At 38.4% G+C, this 21641-nt stretch overlaps 4 protein-coding genes across 6 annotated transcripts; 1 reads left to right on the top strand and 3 right to left on the bottom strand.

Annotated features, from left to right (window-relative positions):
* Positions 1 to 1311: 1311 nt before the first annotated feature.
* LOC121977339 lies at positions 1312 to 1812 on the bottom strand. The gene is made up of 2 exons (XM_042529922.1): positions 1732 to 1812; positions 1312 to 1636 (listed from the first exon to the last, which is right to left on the bottom strand). Exons 1-2 carry the CDS (start codon positions 1778 to 1780, stop codon positions 1446 to 1448), a joined length of 240 nt encoding a protein of 79 aa, XP_042385856.1. The 5' UTR covers positions 1781 to 1812; the 3' UTR covers positions 1312 to 1445.
* A 1608-nt stretch (positions 1813 to 3420) lies between these two features.
* LOC121974560 (BEL1-like homeodomain protein 7) lies at positions 3421 to 8919 on the top strand. Of its 2 annotated transcripts, XM_042525672.1 has the most exons (7): positions 3421 to 3728; positions 3849 to 3950; positions 4035 to 4088; positions 4667 to 5731; positions 6993 to 7369; positions 7455 to 7515; positions 7962 to 8919. In XM_042525672.1, exons 4-7 carry the CDS (start codon positions 4811 to 4813, stop codon positions 8502 to 8504), a joined length of 1902 nt encoding a protein of 633 aa, XP_042381606.1. In that variant the 5' UTR covers positions 3421 to 3728; positions 3849 to 3950; positions 4035 to 4088; positions 4667 to 4810; the 3' UTR covers positions 8505 to 8919. The 2 variants fall into 2 exon arrangements, with proteins under 2 accessions (XP_042381606.1, XP_042381605.1); XM_042525671.1 differs by lacking the exons at positions 3849 to 3950; positions 4035 to 4088 and having other exon boundaries at positions 3423 to 3728.
* A 118-nt stretch (positions 8920 to 9037) lies between these two features.
* Positions 9038 to 14663, bottom strand: LOC121974559 (beta-galactosidase 5-like). The gene is made up of 20 exons (XM_042525670.1): positions 14512 to 14663; positions 14150 to 14431; positions 13923 to 14018; positions 13714 to 13826; positions 13566 to 13632; positions 13335 to 13427; positions 13103 to 13246; positions 12833 to 12921; positions 12593 to 12698; positions 12416 to 12503; positions 11802 to 11920; positions 11536 to 11700; positions 11269 to 11447; positions 11021 to 11130; positions 10843 to 10952; positions 10639 to 10749; positions 10434 to 10547; positions 10149 to 10354; positions 9682 to 10018; positions 9038 to 9568 (listed from the first exon to the last, which is right to left on the bottom strand). The coding sequence occupies exons 2-20, from the start codon at positions 14327 to 14329 to the stop codon at positions 9437 to 9439; spliced, it is 2559 nt and encodes an 852-aa protein (XP_042381604.1). The 5' UTR covers positions 14330 to 14431; positions 14512 to 14663; the 3' UTR covers positions 9038 to 9436.
* Positions 14664 to 18450: 3787 nt separating this feature from the next.
* Positions 18451 to 21006, bottom strand: LOC121974558 (vacuolar cation/proton exchanger 3-like). 2 transcript variants are annotated; one of them, XM_042525668.1, is made up of 10 exons: positions 20691 to 21006; positions 20430 to 20497; positions 20287 to 20315; positions 19993 to 20189; positions 19690 to 19902; positions 19469 to 19603; positions 19269 to 19385; positions 19135 to 19188; positions 18915 to 19031; positions 18451 to 18822 (listed from the first exon to the last, which is right to left on the bottom strand). In XM_042525668.1, exons 1-10 carry the CDS (start codon positions 20967 to 20969, stop codon positions 18715 to 18717), a joined length of 1317 nt encoding a protein of 438 aa, XP_042381602.1. In that variant the 5' UTR covers positions 20970 to 21006; the 3' UTR covers positions 18451 to 18714. The 2 variants fall into 2 exon arrangements, with proteins under 2 accessions (XP_042381602.1, XP_042381603.1); XM_042525669.1 differs by having other exon boundaries at positions 18451 to 18809; positions 20691 to 21005.
* Positions 21007 to 21641: the final 635 nt, after the last annotated feature.

Here is a 21641-nt window from a genome sequence, read left to right as displayed (position 1 = left end):
AATGCTACCTTATATTTTTCAGAATCAATTTCTATATTTGTGTAGTGACGACTCGAGTTTTAAGTTATGATACTCAAAAAAGAGTAAAACAAGAAATTGAGTAGATATTGTTGTAAATAGTTCGTTAAAGGATGAAGTTGTAGAAATAATTAAAAAATGGGATATAATTATAACCCTTAAGATAATAGCGATGAAAGAAACTAGTGTATATACACCACACATGAGATTAGATGAAGATACCAAATCAAGGTTTGGGACAACTTAGATGAAATATTACAAAATATTCCGTCTCTAATGCTGCATTTTTTTGTAGCGCTCATGTGCGAGCACGACCTGTGCACGCCGAATGCTGGACCGGTCAGGGCAAAATTTGCCCAAGTGGAACAAGGTTACACGCTCAAAAAGTTGAAGCTTTCCACTTACGTTCCCCTTCTCCTCTGTTGTGCATCTCTTGCTCGACGGAGTGCCCGTGATCATCGGTGCTTGGTGGGAATCATGGTTCACCGTTGTATCTTGAGAAACAGACGACTCGAGAAAGCCTCAAAGCACAGCCGGAAGTTGAGCAAATATGTTTCAAGGAAATTGTATATCGTAGGTCTCGGTTCACACATTCGGCCGCTTGCATCGCTCGCCCGGTTGCAGCGCCTGGCCGACCTCATAGCCCGTTCGGCCACTCTGCTGCTCTGTCTGGTCGAACTTGCTCTGCCTTACTACCCAGTCGACCTCTCTGCTGTACGACTCGAACGTGGGGTTGATCGCTCACTTGCTCGGTCTAACTGCCCGCTCGACCTATTTGCCCGGTCGACCAAACTACTGCTTGCCCACATAACCCTTCAGTCCACTCAGACTTTGCTGCTCGGATTTGAAGTTCGGTTTGTACTCAGCAATTAACAGAAATCATCCCCTGCTAGCAACCTGAGATTATCTGCTCAGATCATCTAGACAGATAAATGAATTTAATTCAGTGTAATTTAAATTCAGCTAATACCCTGTAAATCTCTGACAACATATTATTTTTCCAACACTGCCTCCGTGACGTGACGATCCCTCTCCTCTCTTTCTCTCTCCCAGTAATCCTAAATTAGATTTGAGTATTATTTAATTAAAATTGAGCATCAGAAAAAAAAAATCGTATTAAATGTAATAAAAAAATATATTAAATTTTAATTTAAATATATTAAAGTTTAATTTAAATATATTAAATTTAATAGAAATTATATTTCATTTTGTATTTTGCATTTGTAATTAGGTAAATGGAGTTGAAAAGTAGAAAACTTTACATGCAGGAGTAAGAAAAGTTTACACAGAGACTGAGGAAGAGAATACAATTAAAATAAAACTAATTCTACATTCTCGGGGGCAAGATCTTCTATTTGGATGCATTAGTCAAAGCATTTGGAACAGAGTGACAAACATCTGCTGCTACACACAAGCGCAGAGCAATTTTAAGTGCAGTTGATTTGGCGTCCATTAAGGAGGTGAATGGAGCATCCCCTTTGTGGAGCGAAGCAGCAGTTGCACGCAGCCTTCAGCCTCTCACCGCCCGTGGAGTTGCACGTCATGTACTCTGCTTGCAGGCAAAACTCCGGGCAAATTTTGGCGTCCGCAAGCTTCACCAATCCAAACACCACACTGCCTTCACTTTGCCCGAGAGAGAAAACAGGCCAGATTAGTCTTAAGCTGCCAGTTTAAGGGAGGAAAAAGGAATTAGGATCGAGAAGAAATAAATACCTGTTAATAACAGAACAACTGCGAGAGCAGAGTACTTGGCGTTCGCCATTGCTGATGAACAGAGATTCAGAGGGATGGAAGAAGCATAGAAGTCAATCAGCAATTGATGCGGAAGTGAGAGTTAAATAATAGCACAGGCAAAAGTCTACGCTTCATTCAACTTTTTGACCGTGTAATAGTCAATAGATGTTGAAAAACTGAATGCTTTCCCTTTCGGTTTTGCTTCACCAGGGGTCAAGTAGATAGAGAAGTGTGAACTTGCAACAGTGGTAGGTATTAAAAAAAGAGCAATTGTTTAAAGGTCTCTCACATCGAGAATATTATTAAATCAGTGATTGCTTAACCTAATGATAAGTAAGTAATATCTAAAGAGTTTTTCTTGGAATTTAATTCATATAATGATCGATAATGTCGAGAACAGTTTAACTCGATCTTGATAAATTTAGAAGGGTTGGTGATTCCGTGTGACTGATGCCTAACAGATATGCAATGGCCAACCCTAAACAAATGTCTTTTTGCAACTGATGCAAATATAAGGCTGTCCTTCTTTCTTGATTCGAAGAGTTGAGTACAAAAATTTCCAAAAGTGAAGCATATTCCCTTATCACATATTAAATGTCTCACAACTTCCTTGATATGAATGCTAAACTTATCAAATCATAATTATCAGAAGAGCCAGAATTAATCTTAACAGTAGTTCTCTGTTGATATGCGATTGGAAGCATGTTTATTTGTTTTTTTTTAAAGTGTTGGATTCAGACAACCTCTGCACATTGTTTGCCTTCGACTGGCCAAAGATTCTATCCATTATTACTACTTTTTTTATCCATTATTACCTTCTTTCTTCAGTTCATTGATCTCCATGATTAATTACTCCTAATCATACTGCAAATATATCTTCCAGAGTTGGATAAGATCTTGATTTTTCAGTAATCAAAATCTCTGCTTCTGTCTACTTGTAGAGGTCATATGAGACAAGAAGTAGAGATTCAACAAATCACCTAATGCCAATGATGGGCTGCCAGGATTAAAATACGAAGGAGGCAGGCAGCTGCAGAGAAGCTCTGTGGACAACAAGACAGAGAAGAATAAAAAAAAAATGCAGATTTGGAGCAGATGGTGCAACTGTGATCAACACACGTCACGGCCAACTCATGGCAAGCAGACGAGGGGACCAGACCAAAGTGAGATTGCAGAGGTGGGGGGAACCGGAAAAGCATGTAACAAATGGTGGTAATGGTGTCATTACTCTTAATCAGGCAGTAGTGCACAGCACTCGTTGGAAGGTAGATTGGTAAAGTAGCTTCCTTGAGGACTTGCGTGGCGTGGAGTGGGTCGTGAGATGCGAGCGTCGCCGGCCATGCTTAGGATCCCAGGGAGGTGAATGAAAAGGCCGAATGACCAAGAAGAGAAAGGTAATGGATCAATGGCAGAGATGGACAAGTTGGTGCTTGAGAGATTTACGAGCAGGTTTTAGGTCTACCAACTGGTGGTTAGGAGATATCGCACCTTAATAAATGACAATCCTAAACTATGAGAAACTCCCGCAAAGGCTTGGAAATAAAGGGAATTGAGCAAGGTAGGAAGACCAGTGGAGAAAAAGATTTGTCATTTACCATCGGGGGAAGGGAGAGAGAGGTAATCTCACACTCAAGTTGGAATTTTGGGGGATGGGGATGGAGAGAGGAAAAGGAGAATAAAAAACTCGGTGGTAATATTATATTGGCAATTGGGGATGCTGATGAGAGAGAAAGAGGGAGACTGGCGAGGGATGGATAATATTATAAGGGCAGAGAAAGAACGGGGAAAAGCTTCGTGTCCTTTGGATTGAGGCCTTGGGATCGGTCTGTCTCTGGATTGTGGGGGATTCCGATTTTTCTCAGCCGATCAGCCGCGAATTCGTGCTCTCCCCGAGGTGCGCGCGGGCATCTACCGCCGCCGCCGCCGAGCTTTGCCCTATCCCTATTTCTTTTTCCCTATCGCACTATCGTTCTCAGGTACTGAACGTCGGTCTTTCTCGTGCAGGTTTCTTTTGCTTTCTCTATCATTTTCATTCGAATCTTTCTTCTTCAACAACGACATATTTAATTTTGTACCCGCATGTTTCATGTTTCAAGACCATCTCAGCTTTCTTCTTCTGTCTCCCTCTTTGTCCGTGTCCATCGTTCGATCTAGTTCGTCTCCCTGGCTGATTTCAGCATGAGAACTTTGGAAATCGGGTTTGCTATGGTCTTTTGCATGATTCCGTCTCTTTTACTTCCAAAAGCTAGTTCTTTGAAAAATCTATTTTCCTTCTTTGCCAGATCGATTGGTTTGGGCGAGAGTTTAGTGCAAGTGGAATCGGTCGTACTATAATAGTATGCTTCTTTTGGCCTACTTGATGATTTTTCTTATGCTCTTTTCTCCCTCATCATGTTCTGATTTTTTTTTTTTTTGCTCAAATTCTTTCCTTTTTCCTATTCTTCAATGGGAATTCTGGCGTGTTTGTCAAGGTTAAAAGGACTACGAGCCATGGAATTTTGGGTAGTTGGTTTTGGCTTGTATGGGTGACTCATCTTGGTTCTCTTTTTCGTTGTAATTGTACTGAAGTTCCTGTTCCTCACACGAACTAATCGGAATATAGAGGACAAGTACATGAATTTTTCTAATCATTTTTGGTACCACTGCCAGTCAGAGGAAGCTATTTTCCTTCGTTTTGTTGGTATAAGCACTACAATTTCTTTGTTGACACTGGCTTATAGTTGAAAGCATGTAGCCTTCCTACTATGTTATTGGTTAAAGATCGATTTTAATTGTCCACATCTAGCAGGCTGCAGTCCTTCTCATGATTCTTCAATTATTCCTTTTTTGTGTGCCAGTTGATCTTCTTTTTTTCTTCAGATTTTCATAATGTTTTTTCATACTATTGATTGTGGCAATGTAATTTCTTCCCAAGGTATTAAGCTTTCCATGTTAAAGTTTGTTGAGGTTCAGATGAGGACACCAGTATCCAATTTGCAGTCAAGATATTGCAACAATTCTTAATATTGTAATTTGTGAGGATTGAACCATTGGTAGTTGTTTTCAAGGGAGAAAGATAATGCCTACTTTCTATTCAGACTCTGATGATCAAAATGGAACTGCTTCAAATCATTGCCCAAATGCACCAGGGAATGCTCCGTATACTGACTCATCACTTCCTGGCACCATGGCATACCTTAGCTTCCCGTATTCTTCGGTTACAAATGCATTAACCGGCATTACCCAAACCCCACAAAATCATCTCGAGTTTCCTGTTGCCTCCGCCATCTTTTCTCAAAGTGTTACTGGGGGAAATTCTGATATTCTCACATCCCGTCTTGGCGATCATGGTTATAATTATTGGAAAGATGAAAGAAATGAGATGTTATTTATGCAGCCAATTGATGGTTCGATCAATGGTTCCAACAATCTACTTAGTGCTGATGATCCTCAGATGAGTCTGCGGGCACAATTGGGCATCATAAATGGACAGAGCTTATCTTTGCAGCAGTCAAGTGTACCCATGATGCAAAATCAAGGATTGTCTCTCAGCCTTAGCACCCAAATGCCAGTTCCTTCAATTCAGTACCAAACTGCTTGTTCAGATCTCTCTTTTATTGGCACTCATCAGTCAGCTTCGGGAGATGTCGGTCCTTTAAGGGAGGAAACCTTTGAAGACAAAAATATGCATAGTAATGTCTTGTCATTTGGGCATTCAAATATCACAACCTTGATCCCAAATTCAAAGTATCTCAAGGCAGCACATGAATTACTGAATGAAGTTGTTAATGTGGAGAAGGCTTTGAAGAAAAAAACAGATAAATTCCAAGGTATCCATATTTCAATTGCCACCACAGATAAGGATGGTAGCGGGATATCGAAGACTGAAGCAAAGACTTCAAACCAAAAAGAGACTGCTGGTTGTTCTGGTGAGCTGTCGCCTTCTGAAAAGCAGGACCTTCAGTGCAAAGTCACAAAGCTATTGGAGATGTTGGATGAGGTGCACTGCTTTCTTTCCTTTTCTTATTCTTTCATTAATGTTTTATCATATTTGCTACCAGCATTTATATCTGAAGAATTTTAGCTACATTCTGATTAAGATCAATATAGGTTTGCTTGAATTGGAACTCCAACCATTAAGTTTATTTAGTTTGAAGAGAGTAATAATTTCTTCAATGATTTTTTTGTTGTTCATTTTTATTATGCTTCTGTGCACACCACCATAAATGCTTCTTTTTTTGTGTTCTCAAGAAACCTATTAACCCATAATTATATTTCTAGAGCCTGTTTAAATGAAGTATTTTAGTTTCTGTGTTTGTATAATTAGCAGGAGATGATCAACAATTCTTCTACTGAGATCCTGGTCTTGTTGTAGTTTTATTGGGAGAGAGAGAGAGATCTGTTTGGAGGAAAACATCAATAGGTCAGTCACAAATACAAAGAGTGAAATAAAATTAAAAATTAGAAAGTCCATCTTTATGTTTCTTTTGTAGGCGAAGGAAGGGATGCAAAAATTCTCGATCTCAAGTAGTTTTTATGATCAAGTTTTCCAAAATGTTTATCTTTCTATCCTGACTCAGTTTTAATGTAATTACCAATTTTTTCTTGCTGTATGAGAAAAGTTTTAAAGAAGAAGAATCTATGAAGTGCCTTTATATATGGTGCCTCCAACTGTGTCCATCTCAATAAGCTTTAAACAGGATGCCGAGATAAAACGTGAAACCTTACCAAGGATCAAAAAGAATGGTCTCAAGTAACACATTGCTTGACATCACACAAAACTTTCCTATGAGGGTAACTACAAAATCGGAGAGAAACTATAATAATCAACAAAATGGGAGAGAAACTACAATAATCAATCCTAAAGCATCAACATGAAATTTGTTAGTCGAATAGCTCACAGACAATGTAATGGTGCAGCAGAGGAAGCTCAAACTTGCTTCTGTGCAAAATAATTTCAAAATGAAAAAACCAAGAAATAAGTCATTTTTCCTGATGTAGACAATGTCTCAAGGACTAAAGCTACGAAACAGGAGTCAAAACTGCCATAAACAATATAGTTAAAAGCATCTGCATAAAATCTAAATAAATGTACATGATTTGTAGTATTATGTTCTTTTAAGTTACATATGATAGATTGGAATTTTATCAGATGCGAGACCACTCATCAATTAGTTGAATTGTTTCTTTTGCGGTATGATTTGAAAATATTTAGATTCTTTGTGATTGACCCATACATGATTCATTTCCTTTTCTTGCAGGTTGATAGACGTTATAAACATTATTACCATCAGATGCAGATAATAGTATCATATTTTGACACAATAGCAGGTTGTGGGACGGCCAAACCATACACTTCACTTGCCCTTCAAACAATATCTTGTCATTTTCGCTGCTTGAGAGATGCCATCAGTGGCCAAATTCAAGTTGCAAGAAAAAGCCTTGGCGAACCAGATAACTCAAGTAGCATGAGTGGTGGTTTATCTCGCCTTCGACACATAGATCAGCAGTTAAGGCAACAGAGAGCCATGCAGCAATTTGGAGTGATGCAACCCAATGCCTGGAGGCCACAGAGGGGTTTGCCTGAGTCATCTGTCTCAATTCTTCGTGCTTGGTTGTTTGAGCACTTCCTTCATCCGTAAGCTCAGATATCTTATCTTTGAACTAGCTCATTTATAAGTACAAAGGATAAGCTAATAGTTAAATTAGCCTCTCCTTTGCAGTTACCCAAAGGATTCTGAGAAGCTAATGCTTGCGCGACAGACAGGTTTGTCCAGAAGTCAGGTATTATTCGTTATTCATGTATGAACTTTGCGTGCCTCTAGAGCCCTTTAGCACTTATGACATCAGGATCAAAATTGTCTTAAAGGGAATCTTTCTTTTACCCTGTAATTTTCTGTTGAGATTTTTTGTGGTCGTCTATTGATCTGTTTAGCTTAAGATTAGTTCGTAGGATCAGATTTTTAAAATGATTCCTCATCATGTAGCTTATGTTTTGACTGGAGCATTGAGAGTTGATTGTTAGTGATTCTATGCTATGCATTAGGTCATTGTAAATTTATGGATGCTAATCCATTCTCGATTCCAATACGATCTTTGGATTGCATAACCTATTCACATGATATACATTTTTGTCTATGTTGCAATAGCATTTAATAATGAAACTCCTTGCTCATTTCATTCTAGAAGACTTTGAAGTGTAGTAGTTGATCCTACTTTAACTTCTCTAGGTTGCAAACTGGTTCATAAATGCTCGTGTTCGCCTTTGGAAGCCTATGATTGAAGACATGCACAAAGAAGAGTTTGGTGACATTGAGATCGACTCAAACTCTTCTTCAGAAAATCCAACAAAAGCAAAGGAGGACATTCAATCCTCTGGGGACCATGAAGAGCCAAAAAATGCAAATGCTAATAGATGCCAAACAAGCCAGATAGGTGATTCAAAGCCCTGTCTCATTCCAGTGACCGAGACAGCTACTGCTTTTCAGAATGAATCAACTACACAAGTCTCTAACATGAATATAAAGAACAGTGAACAAAGGTCCATTGGAGGAGATTCCAGCTTTTTACAAGATGCTACTGCCAACGCAGATCAAAGCGGGAGGTTTTTCACGTATCAGATGGGCGAGTTAGGTCAGTATGGAAACAGTGGGGTGTCACTTACACTCGGGCTGCAGCAGTGCGATGTAGGCCTTCCTATATCAGACAATCATCAGAGCTTTCTTGCATTGAGAGGGAACGATGTTTATGGCACTGCCCTCCACCTCGGTTAGATACAGATGCCTTTGATTATTCAAATGTCGGGGACCGACCACAGATTTGGATCAACAAATCTACTACATGATTTCATCTCGTAGATAGATTTACATTGGCTATGATTGCTATTTGAAACACTGAACCAGAATAATTAGATGCTTTCAGGCATTGTTTTCGAGCTTTTATAGGGGACAGTGAGCGCAGTCATGGTATATAATGTAACATAAAGAGGTGGCTATTTGGTGGAATTATAGGGTAGTTTGTTATAAAGATATCAGCATATTTTTGTGTAATCTAAAGGGCAAAACATGTAAAGTGTTGTATATTAGTTGAATCATGGATGTCACCCAAGGCCATTGACACTGTTCTTGTGTAATGGAATTATTGTCCTTTAAATTAATAAAATCACTGGGATTGTATAATCCAACACCAGTAGCACTGTTCTCAATTATATGTTGGGACCATATAATCAGGCAATCTCTTTTCTTGATTTTGGTTACGCATAATCCAACCTGTTTTAACAGTTAAGCAGACAAGAAGCAGAGGAGCATGTAAGAAAAGGTTCTCATTGCCACACAATTCTTTACAAGACATGCCATCCAAGAACAAGATAGAGACGGCAGCAGACATCACTAATTGAATTTTTGCGACCAGTTTTGTACTGATAAAAATCTGGAAGAAAACTAATGGCAGCAACAAGGCATTGGATTCCTGCAACTGCACCAATCACATGATGACTTCATTACCATACCAAAGCATGAAGATGGAGGATTTTTCTCTACTTTCCTCTTGCTTTCTGACCTGGCACCGACTTCTAATTGCAAGCCAGCAAGCCAAACAACTGAGAATCCAAAGAAGCAGCTTGGATTGACACACTTTACAACTGTGCCGAGATTTTCTCAGCCTTCTTTCGAGACATTAAGAACTTCCTCTATGTGCTTTATGAAGATCAATGCATTGGTTGAGCAACTGCAGAGCATATGGCTTCTACCGCGACTCTTTTCATGACATGTAGGCATGGATCCCCACCAAAGTTGGTGGCGGAGATGGCAACCATACACCTCTGCTGTCCAATGCACTTCTGTTCAGATCAAACAAAGAATTAAGGATGATATATGCATCAAACTAACTGTGTCTACTTGGTTACTGAATGCTTTTAGATTGACGAGAAGGAGAAAAGAGAAGTGTGGAGACCTTTTCCAAAATACTGTAGGAATTTGATGAATGGCATGCTCCCTGTTGGAAATTTCCACATGTTCCGACAGGTGTTCCATAGCTAGCAAATTTGATGGCTGATATAACTTGTCCCGGAGTGCATTGGAGGTGGACCTTCGGCTTGTGGTGTTCTTCAGGCCGGCCATAACTCTCTATCTCCCAATTTTTTATCATGGGGTGCCATTCAGATACATCAGCACACACACTGGAGATGGATCTCTTAGCTAGAGAGATTTTTGTCGCATCACCTCCAAGCTCTTCAAATAATACTAGTAGATTTCTCGATGGCTGTAACCAGGATCTTGGCACATGGTACCTGAATATCAAATACTTAGTACCCAACACTTACTAAAATTTTGTTACAGGAATTGACAGAGACAAGATCCTAATTCTATCCAAATAAAGGATTAAAAGTTTGAGTTCCTTTTCACAATGGCAAAAATTACCATCTTTGGGTCGGTTGGCCACAATTGCTTTGACACTTTGGCGATCGATATGTCCCTGTATAACTGCATGAACTGCAATGTTCATTAGGAGCAGATGCAGTCCAGTATCTTCCAATACTTTGCCCATTTATCCAAGCCTCGCCCTTTCCCATACTTCCCATATCCAAAGCTAATGGCTCATCCCAATCGGGAGCATCAAAATACGCCTGCAAAACGGTAATAGCAAAAACATAGGTGCTAAAAATCATCATTTTAGATTAGAATCATGATAATGTATGTACTTACCCGGTACCATGTTAAAGGCTGCTGATTTTGAACTGCTAATGAGGATCGCATCCACTCAACAGAGAAAGTACCCTCCAAGGAATGCAAATTCATGGCTTCTCCTTTAAGACCAACCTACAAAAGCAGAAAACCAAAAAACCTTATTGCTTCACTATGTCTGAAATTCAGCTCGTAAACGAAAACTATAATGAACAAACGTGATAACCTGATATGACCATTGCTGCCATGTTAGGTCCTTGTTGCCCCCATCAAAACCATGTAACACAACAGGACCTAGAACTCCAGTACTCCACAACTCGTAATGTGGGCCTGCGTTCTTCACCAAAGTAATTGTGCAAAAAAAGAAGTTCAGTGTTTGATTCCTCGACTTGGAAATATGGTTCATAGAAATGACAAAAGAGTAACTTACTGGTAGCCCAACAGCCACACTTAACAGTGCAATTTTATTAGTTCCAGCGCGAAGATTGACATTACCAGAAAATTTGATCTTCCTATCCTTCCTGGTCCCATAAGCAGAACCTTCCATACCATATTCAAAGTTTAAGAATCATTGTATTCGAAAGAACACAAGCGACACATTAATATACCTGAGAGCTCTCCATTAATAAAGACATGAAGAGCATGACCAGCAGAATGGACGGTGAGAACAGGACGCCGACCTCGTTGTAAGAATTCTTCAGCAGGATTGACATCAACACTAAACAAAATAACACAATAGTGTAATTAATTCAGTGTGTGGATCATTATTAGTGCATTGAAGAAAGTCGAAGAAAATTAAGATGGAACAGATCTAGCTATACTTAAATTGAGAAAGGTATGTTGGATAAAGTCACACCTAGTGATGTACCACAAGTAGTCACTTGTATCCCTTGTGACATTTATCTGTTCTAACAGCCCAGTTGAGGTAATTAGTGAATTTTCTCCCTGTGAAGCTACCTCATCATCATAGGTCTCCCACACAAGTGACTGAGCATTAGTTGGGTGCATTTGCATTTGAGATGTTTGCACTCCGATCTGTGGAATTTGACAACAAAAACACTTTCCAATTAGTAAGATTAACTATGATAGTATCCAACTCATCAGCTAAAATAATTGAGCTTACCTTTGCAGTGTTGAAAACTACATTTCTGCAGTCCGGTAAGATGCTGATTGACCATGGTGGGAGGCTGTAGTGCATGTTGTTGAACATTACTCTTGCAAAGGAATTTGTATCATAATTAGCAAGGAAAGCTGCACATCCTCCAGATTGGGGGCTGAAAACATGAGCCTAAATTCGAAGAAGACAATCAATTATCATTGAGGAGTCATTTTGATCTCCAAAATCATGGAAACCTTATTTAGTTAGTGCTAACTTAGAATCTAACAAACCTCTTGGAGGCTTCCCAAAGAAGTAACAGTAGGATCGGCAGAAATAAGAGCCTGCTCACACAACTTAATGGCTCTGTGAAGCTCTTTCAAGTGCCCGTACTTTGGTTCTCGGACTAATCCTGCCATTTTATCACAGAAAATCAGAAGATGCAAGTAACACATACTAAATCTTTCTTCTTTTTAAACACATTATATGTAGTTCAAGTGTCAAGACAAATTAATTTACTCTAGCGTTAATAAGATATTGTGCTAATATCAGATTTCTGACAAGAATGTAACTTATGATCACAAATGACAAATAATTAACAAATGAAAAATAACTATTTTAAATGATTCTACACGAAAAAGCTATGCACAAGTTGTAGAAATATAAGTGAAATATCCTGACAGACAATTATCTAGTAAAGCCACACTGAACAAGTTACGATTGAGTTGGATTTTACAAGGGATTTTTAGGTTACAGAGCAGATGAGTATGCCATGACCCTATAGTCATTCTAATGTGACAATAGGTCTTTAGTTCATCCTATCCAACTCAGGCAGAAAATCATTGGCAAAAATTTCAATCATTTTCTTACGCTTCTTGAAAGATAAAAGGGTATTTCTCTGTCATACCATATTCGTCAATCGGTGCATCATAGTCATAACTGGTTGTGATGAAGGGTCCTCCAGCTGTATGCCCAAAATTAGTTCCTCCATGGTACTTAATCAGCAACCAAAGGAAAAAAAAATTAGCAGTTTAGAATCATCTAAGGGCGAAGATAATTTAGAGAGATGGATTGTAGTTCCAACCATGTAATAGTTTATAAATGAGCCGCCCTTTTGTATAAAACGTGCCACAGCAAATGCAAGATCTTGAACTGGTCGTTGACGGATAGTGTCTCCGAATTCTGTAAACCTACAGTGATAGCACAGAAGGATTTTGAGAATCCCCAGCATTATTCATCTTTATCCACATGGTCATAACATATACGATCGTCCATGTACAAATCTCACATTTAAAAGGAAAACCGAAATTGCTTAGCAACTTACCAACCACTCCAAGCTTCTGTCCACATGGTAGGCTTATAAGGCTTATTTGGAGTAAAACTATGACAATAGAAGCCATTGCATGTATTTATCTGTTTCAAACATTAGAAACCTTCAGAAACATATCGAAAACATATATCAACAAGAAGACAAATGAAGTCTAACAAACTAACAAAGATAACTAAAAATTAAGCACAAGCTTATAAGGTGAATGTATTAGATAAAGGAATATAATTCTTCCTATAACACAACTCCACCAATTTGTTCCCTTACCACTGGTTCAGGAGCATCCTCCTCCTTACACATCACCCATGGTACACCAGTGCCCAACCCAACAGCCATTTGTGCAGCCCAGTTCATGTATGCATGACCAGCGGCGCCAAATGCCTTACTTTCAGGCCCATACTCGTTTTCAATCTGCATTGAAAAATTCCAAGGTAAAGCATTATTCTATCTCCTATTATCCTAATCTTCCAATGAAAATAAAACATGATGAGAAACATGCCTGTGAAAGGATGATCGGCCCACCCTGAGAAGCAAAAAGTGATTCACTCTTCATCATATCAACAATTTTCTGGGTGAAACCTTGCATAGCCATCTGTAGAAAAAATTATCATATATACTTGTAAGACATGAAACTTAAAGCAAACAGGGAAAACTACATTGTTCTTGCAACAATTCAACACGAGAAAAATATAGGATGATTGACTATGAAAGAATGGTTCAAGGAATTTACCTTGAAAGGCTCATTATCTGTTCTGAAGCTGATTCCGGGCACATATTTCAACCAAACTGGAAATCCTCTAAACCAACGAGGAAAGCAAAAATGAGGAACAAGTAAAATTTAATCACACATTTACAAGAAAAATCTGAGAGAGAAGTACCCAAAATTCCACTCTGCACAAACATACGGTCCAATTCGGAGGTGGACATGCAGCCCCACCTTCTGGACTGTCTTGATAAACCTAACCAAGTCATACCTTCCCTCGAAATTATACTGCCAGAAAAAGGAAAACAAATTGATACTTTGCCCTCAAATTGAAGCACAACAAACAAAGAACCAAGAAATTAGCATGGGAGGTCTGCAAAATACACTGCCAGGTGAAGGCTCATGGCCGTTCCAGAAGACATAAGTCTGTATAACATCCAATCCTCCATCTTTAGCTTTTTGTACAAGTCCTTCCCACATCTGCCACACAGAATCAACAATCAACAATGCGCATCTAAGATTAGGGTGGAAATCCTCAACAACAGTCATCTAAAAGAAGATTAATAAAAGATCAAGGTAAAAAAGAAGCTTTTGATGTTTAGGGAAACTACTTCTGGGGTGCTTCTGGGGTAGTGAATGGAGCCTGAGATGAGGATCCTCCGCTGTCCATTGATGACGATGGCCTTCCTGTCATAGGTCACACCACATTGCGCCGCGGGAAGGAGGAAAAGCAGGAGGAGGAGGAAAAAGGGGAGTGGGGAGAGGAAATGCGGTGAGCGCTGGACTGCCATTCTCAATCCCACTCCAATCTCTCAGATCTCACACTCCTCCCAGAGGGGGTAGAGCTAAAGGTCACCAGCGCGGTCTCTCCACAATGCCAAGGAGATCGAATCCTGCAGCAGTGCAAGCGATATAATTTATAACAGAAAAAAAGTTAAAGAACAGGTGAGTGCAGTGCGGCATCCCCCTTTACCTCCTCACACCAGATGGGCAAGGTGTAGGGCTATGGCAGCGCCAACCGTGCAGCTCATCTCATCGGAGGCCGCAAGACGCCAACTTTTTTCGCCCACAAGGCAATAAATAAGCGCATTTCTTATTGCCCACCCTCCATGGCCGTGTTAGGTCGGGATAGAGCAGAACTGGTAAAGATTAGTTCTTGAAAGCTGGCCGACACTCTTGAATGAGAGCGGTTATGGAAGACGGTAAATCTTTAAGTGAGCGAGTGATGGATCTGTCTCTCGTCGGTGGGTTTTGGCTTCGCCTATGACGCTGCAGTAGACTCCTCCAGTACCATCATGCACGTTTGGTGCGTTCTGTCCTCTTCTGAACGAACTGCCACCGGCTAAAATTTCTACTCGACAAAGCGACGCAGCGAGTTCATGGCGAACAACTTGGTTGGCGACGCCACTAATCGTTGCATGAATAAAGAGTTAGTGGTCCTTCACATACACACAAGGCTTGAGATCCAAGCAAGAAGTCTGCTTTCCGAGACAAAATAAAGTATTTTTTTCTTTCCCCGTGGCCACAGGCGGTAGATCCCCAGGTAAATCCATGCAACAGTGAAGAACCAAATAGAAATGGTCTCTGTTCTCATTGTTCACACTGCAAGCCAGTAACTTTGAAGAAACACAGCGCGCCATTCCCGGCGGGGATACATGGATCTCCATCCACTACAACTGAAGGGTGGGGTATCGCCGACGGCCCTACGCGTTTTCTGTGCCGCGGATGGCGGAGTCAGTGATTTAGTGTTGCGACGTATGTTTATATGTATAATTAGTCCATTTGTTGGATAAAGGTCTGTTATTGTTTGCTGATTTTTTTTGTCTTGTTTAGCATGATCAGCAAGAAAGAGGACTCAAGTTCTTTCTCGATCTTGATTTGGGAAAAGACGGATTTTTGTATAATTTTCAAGTGGTGATCAGTACAGCAAGGACAGATTTGCTGAGACAAGAGAAGGAACAGACTGCGTGCTGCAAATTATTTGGAATCTTTCGCTCGATGCGTTTTGGCGGTGCTGTGTTGGGTGCACCGACAACAAATGATAATTATCGAGGAAATAGTATACCTCATAAAATAAAATAAAATTTAAAAAATTCATATTTCTTAATTTAAGTTGTGGAATTTAGATTTAAGGATTTCAATTACAATCGATAAGATTCTCATTTTCCGGGGATGCATAATCACAGGAAAAAAATTTCTCTTACCTCCTATCCAATTTAGCTATCGACTATAAATTGATCTAATAATTTATCTTCCTTCATATAATTTAGGGATAGACTCTGAGTAATATTTAGGATGAGCATAATCATCTCTTTAATTATAGCAAAATCATGAGAAGTACAATGATGTGAGAGGATAGTTCAAACTGACATAGTCCATAATCTATAATTTGGGATGAATGACACATAATATCAATCAAATTGAAGCTTATTTTATTCTGAATATTTTTACTATTTTTTTTGTTTAATTTTCAAATCTATTTAAATATTTGTTTAATTATTTTTAAGGAGTTTTTTTATTAATATAAATTTGCGATTGTACCATCTCTTTCCAAATATCAAGTTTAGTTGTCTATCTCTAAATATTCTACAAAATCAACAAGATTTAGAAGACCGTTTCAAGATATTCATAAACAAATCAAGATAATTATCTACTATATCATATAATGATTCTAATTCTTAATAATTTTAAAACTATCAATAAATTTTAATCAAAACTCATTTATCACTTTAACATCTTAAAAATACTTAAAATCAAATTAATTCACTTTTGATTTCATCGTGAGTATAATTATGTCCTCATTTGTGAGTTTTGATGGATTTGAATTTAATGCAATAATTTAGTACACCAAACTCTTGTTAATACCATCTCAGATAGAAGGATTTTATATGTAGTCTGATCTTATTTTACATGAGGTTATTTTCAAAACTTAAAACTTTAAATTTTAGATCACATAATAATAATTTTATCATTGTATCATGATTATCATTTATATTAATATAAAAAATATAATAAATTATATATATAATTGAAAATTATTATATTATATTATACATTTATACTCTTCAATAAAACAACTACCAAGATGAAATGAAAACAAAACAAAAGTCTTATCCTCTTTCTTTTTCAATAGTCTCGATTAGCTCGGACGAAAAGAGGAAGTAAACTAATTGGTATACTCTCGTTGGAGATAAAGGACTAGGGTTGCTATTAGTCGGCTGAAAAATAACAAAAAAAAAAGAAGAGAAGAAGGAGAGTTGCTTCTTGAGAAGAGGAAGAATAAAAGAAAAATGTTGGTGGAGAAGGAGAAAAGAAAAACAACTACGATTCTGTTAGAAAAAAAAACACAGGTAAAAGGGAGAAGAAGATAAAAAAAAACCGACACGTGGAGACTTAGCGAGATTGCATGCGTAACAAAGAATAGAAAAAAGAGAAATTAGGTTTTTCTAAAAATTCTTTAATTAAATCAATTGAACTGGTTTAATCCAATTGAACTTGCTTCAATCATCACTTGCTAAATCAAAATCAAATTAACTCTGATTTTATTTGACTCCAATTTAATTTTAAATAAAAAAAATGATTAATTAAGTTGATAATATCAAGTATAGGGTCATCGATGTAGTTTAATTTTTCATCGATGGATAAATCAGAAAGTGCTCACAGTGAATAATTTAGAAGTCCAACATCCTTTAATTATATGTCTCATTTCGAAAAAAAAAATTCTTGCAAATTCACCATGGTTAGGGATCGAATTACGGATGCCTAAATGATAATATGAATATCTTACCACTACACCATAGCTCCAGGGGTAAAATATGATAAATCTAGTTAATCTCAATGACTATCCCTGGGGTGACCGGTTCGACCCCACAGAAATTTTTCACCGGCCACTAGGATAAATCGAGAAGCGCATGCAGTGGCTAGTCTAAAAACCTAATATCTTTTAGTTGTGTGCCCCATTTGAAGAAAACATTCCTATAAATATATTATAGCTGAAGATCGAATCGTGAATAGCTGAATGATAACTTAAATATCTTATTATTATGACAAAAAGGTGAATACATTCGTCCCCGCCAACCTGTTCCAGGGCCAATACGGAGGAGGTAAATCACAGACAGCTACTAGCCTTTGGAATAATAACTAACACATAAGAGAGGTATTTATCTCAATTTTACCGAGATTCGAATCTCAGACCTCATTATAATACTATAGTCCAGAGATCAATTTAATTTTGAATCAGGACCCTCATTTTGTGGTTGATGATTCAATTTGTTTGTTTATTTATTTTGTTAAAAAAATCTAACACTTAATAAAATTTATATAGATAATAATAATTTTAAAAATAAGGTGGGCCATAGCCCAGAACGAGTCAAATGTGGCTTCATCTAGGCACAACGAGCTGGATAATAGTCTACCAGAACAAAAAGTTTAGTAGTCAACTGATGGGACTGTTAATCATCAATCTAATATTCTAAATTTAGAAATCGATTGATTTTAGTAGTCCACTATTGGCGGATAAACAATCGATGGATGATGAAAAAGGAGGCATATTGATAATATACTATGCTTTTTCAAAATTCTAAAATTTTGATATATACATGAAATGAGTAATATGGAAACTACCTACTTGGTTCAGTACAATATTGATTAACAATGTAAAATTTATTAAACATTATTTTTACATGTTTGATTTGAAAGTTAGCTTAACAAATAGATTTTTTTTAGTTTTTTTGATAATTCATAGAATACTGAGCTGTCTTTTCGAAATATGTATTCTTGTATTAATAAAAGTTGAAAGCATTAATCATTGTTCGTGCGAATAATTGAAGGGACAACGATAATTGAAACAATGACTTAGCAATGATCAAATCTCCACTCAAGTTAGATATGAATATGAATGAACAAGGTTAAATTAAGGAAACTAATTAAGTCTTATATACTTAGTTGAAATTTTATTATTTAACACAATGAAGTTCAAAAAATACAAAAACAAACGAACAATTTAACTACAGAATTAAATTTCCATAAACATCAACTTATGCAAATACATGAGCCACTCCAAGCAAAGCCTGAAGGAGGAAGAGTTGCAGAAACATTATACTTCTTCATGCAAATAGTATCCATTTCCCATGATGAGCTCTTCTTTGCAGAAACATTTCTTGAGTACTCTTCTTACTCATTTGATGGTGATTTTAAAACAAAGAAGCATGCACCAATTGCCAGGTAGCATAGCAGTGGAGCAAGTCCCTTCAAGTAGTGTGAACTTCCATCCTGTAAAAGTGCCCTTAATTCATGAACATTATGATTATTCCTACAAAAGTTCCATCCTTTTTGTCTGAAATCCTTGCATTTTATGAAAGAATAGCTGCAAGTTACCTGTAAAGTGAAGGCTACAACTAGAATTGCCATGAGCAATGAACCAGTTCCTAACAGATCAAGATCAAGATCCATCTCGATTCCCATTATCCAGGCCACAACAATAGTTAGAGGAACCTAAGAGATGTAAATTAAAGCCTTTTATTATGAGCTATATATAAATATATGTATACTAATTATTTTAATGCTACTTCATGTTAATTCAATTAATATTCCTTACCACAAACATGGATATCTGAGTTGCTGAACCAAGGGAAACACCAAGGGTAATATCCTGTCACAATTCAATAGATTATATATATATATATACAATCAAATAGTCAAATTATACAGTGATGAGTAAAGGTTTTCTACCAGCTTGTTCTTGAAAGCAAAAATGATGGCACCAGCATGTTCTGCTGCATTTCCAACAATTGGGAGCAAGATGATGCTAATGAAGCTCACAGATAGACCCCATGAATCTGAAGCAACCTATATATATATGGTGGAGCTCTAATTGAAAAAGATTGGAGCATGATGTAAAGCATATTAAAGAGGTGAAAAAAAAAGTATACCTCAATAGTGTCAACAACAAACTCAGACAGCAGGGTGATCGCAATGGCCATTCCCACCAACCATGTCATTGCGCTTGCAAATCCAATCACTGGTTTATCTTCAGTTACCGCATCGTCATTGTCATCGTCCTCCTCCTGCAATTCACGCAAAGAGAACACAATTTATGATTGAGTACTCTAGTGTTGTTCAAAGCACCAATCCGTTTGATACTATATATCACCTGTTGTGTTTCAAAGAATTGGCTGTGGGTCTTGAGCTGGAAGAAGAGGTAAGCAACGTAGCCAAGGAGCATGATGATGCTGCAAGCTCTCGACATAGCCAGTGCAAGAGCTGTGGTGTGCCCTCCTGACTTGGGCGCATATCGGAACAACAACTGCAGGATGTGGCAAAGTGCACCCAAGAGAAGAAGAGCAGTGTTCACATCAGCTTGCTTCTGCATGTATAATTATAAGCAGTTAATGGAAAGATGATTGATCAAGGTGAACTGTAGTAGCAAGTAATTAATTAACCTCTAGAAGCTTACTCGATCAAACAGTTGGTCCGAGTGTAGATTGGCCAAGCCACCAGAGAAGAGAGAGGACCCAAGTACAAGTAAAAGATTGGATAGGATTGATCCAAGCAAGGAATATTTCAGGACTTCAATCTTCCCTTGTTGCAAAGCAAAGATTGCAATGATCAGCTCCGTGACATTTCCACATGTTGCATTCAACAGTCCACCCACTGTATAGCATCAAGAACAGTAATTAAACCCTGGTTAATCAAGGCAATTATTAAACAAAAACAGAAGTTAATTATATATGTGCACTGCATTAATTACCAGTAGGACCAGTATAAAATGCAATCTGCCTGCCAAAGGTCAATTGAGAAACGAACGAAATTAATTATATATTCAGAATCAAGATAAAGATTAATTAAGCAATCAAGAAAGAACAACTGAAGTATGATAAGTATGAGTAGTACTCTGTGAGGAAGCTGACACGCTCGGCAAGTGGGATGAGACCAAGCAAGCTCAAAGCGAACATCCATTCCTGTTTAGAAAATTTCCAGATTAAACATTTGATTTCACGTCAACGAAATTAAGCAAAGTTGATTATCATTTCTTGTGCAGTTTCAACAAAGCAAAATATGAATCCCGGTGAGGCATTTCGTCAAACACGTACCACGCACGCAATCAATTCCTTCCCATGTTCATTAAAAGTGTGTATATATATATATACGTACACGTCCGAAATGGCAGTAGTTGGCGACGATGGCGAGGGGGATGGCGAGGAAGAGGACGAAGAGCTTGGTGCCGAGGAAGATCTCCTGCAAGTTGGCGAGCAGGTCCCTGAGCAGCCCGCAGCGCACCTTGGACAGCAGCGTCAGGTCCGACTTCTTCCGCAGCGACGACGACGACATGTTGTGCGCCGTGCGGCCGTGCACCTCCTTGATCTCTTTCTCCTTACCCCGGCCGCCGCCGCTGCTCAATTTAAGATAATTCCCAGCTTCCAGTGCCGCCATGAATCTCACTGTTGATCACTGAATAATAAATGTGACTGCACTCGATCACTCTATTTATATACGAGAACGCACTCACGATCCGATAATAGCACGACAGAGTACGCATGCATGATGCATGTCAAAAAAACGGCCTACGAACTGCGACAAAAGGCAGAGGCTTCCGAGAAGCTTCGCCGGCTTGTCGTCATGGGCAGTTGTAGCAATCGCGGGACAGGGGACGCTTGTGGTGGCCTCGGCCTCAATTGTGGTTTTAGATATCTCTCAACAGATTGCTTGAGTGCTGTGTCATGGTTAAATTTAACGGGCAATTTACCAAAATCATACAACATCATATCAATCAAAAACCTGAAGCTCTTTGAAAGCTCATATTAGGATAAGTCTCGGATGCATGATTGAACGTAACTTAATTTATGATTATCATTTATTTTTATAATCATTTACGCGGTCCATGGGCCGCTCGCGGTTATCCGCAACCGAAAAGAGAAGCTTCAACGAACCTTCCTCCCTGCCCCAAAATTAAACACGATAAGCAGCTCCATGAGTGAAACTGGAAGTGCAAAATTATATATGCAATACATGGGATCATGCACGTCTCTCAGACGTGTACGTATCGTCGGAAAGCGAAAGGACTGCTGCTAAAAACAAGGCACGGGATCGCTCTGTTTCGGAATC

The sequence above is a fragment of the Zingiber officinale genome, chromosome 4B (assembly GCF_018446385.1).
Source record: "Zingiber officinale cultivar Zhangliang chromosome 4B, Zo_v1.1, whole genome shotgun sequence".
Taxonomy (NCBI): Eukaryota; Viridiplantae; Streptophyta; class Magnoliopsida; order Zingiberales; family Zingiberaceae; genus Zingiber; species Zingiber officinale.
The sequence above is the reverse complement of the archived record's forward strand: the minus strand, read 5'-3'. Positions and strand labels throughout refer to the sequence as shown.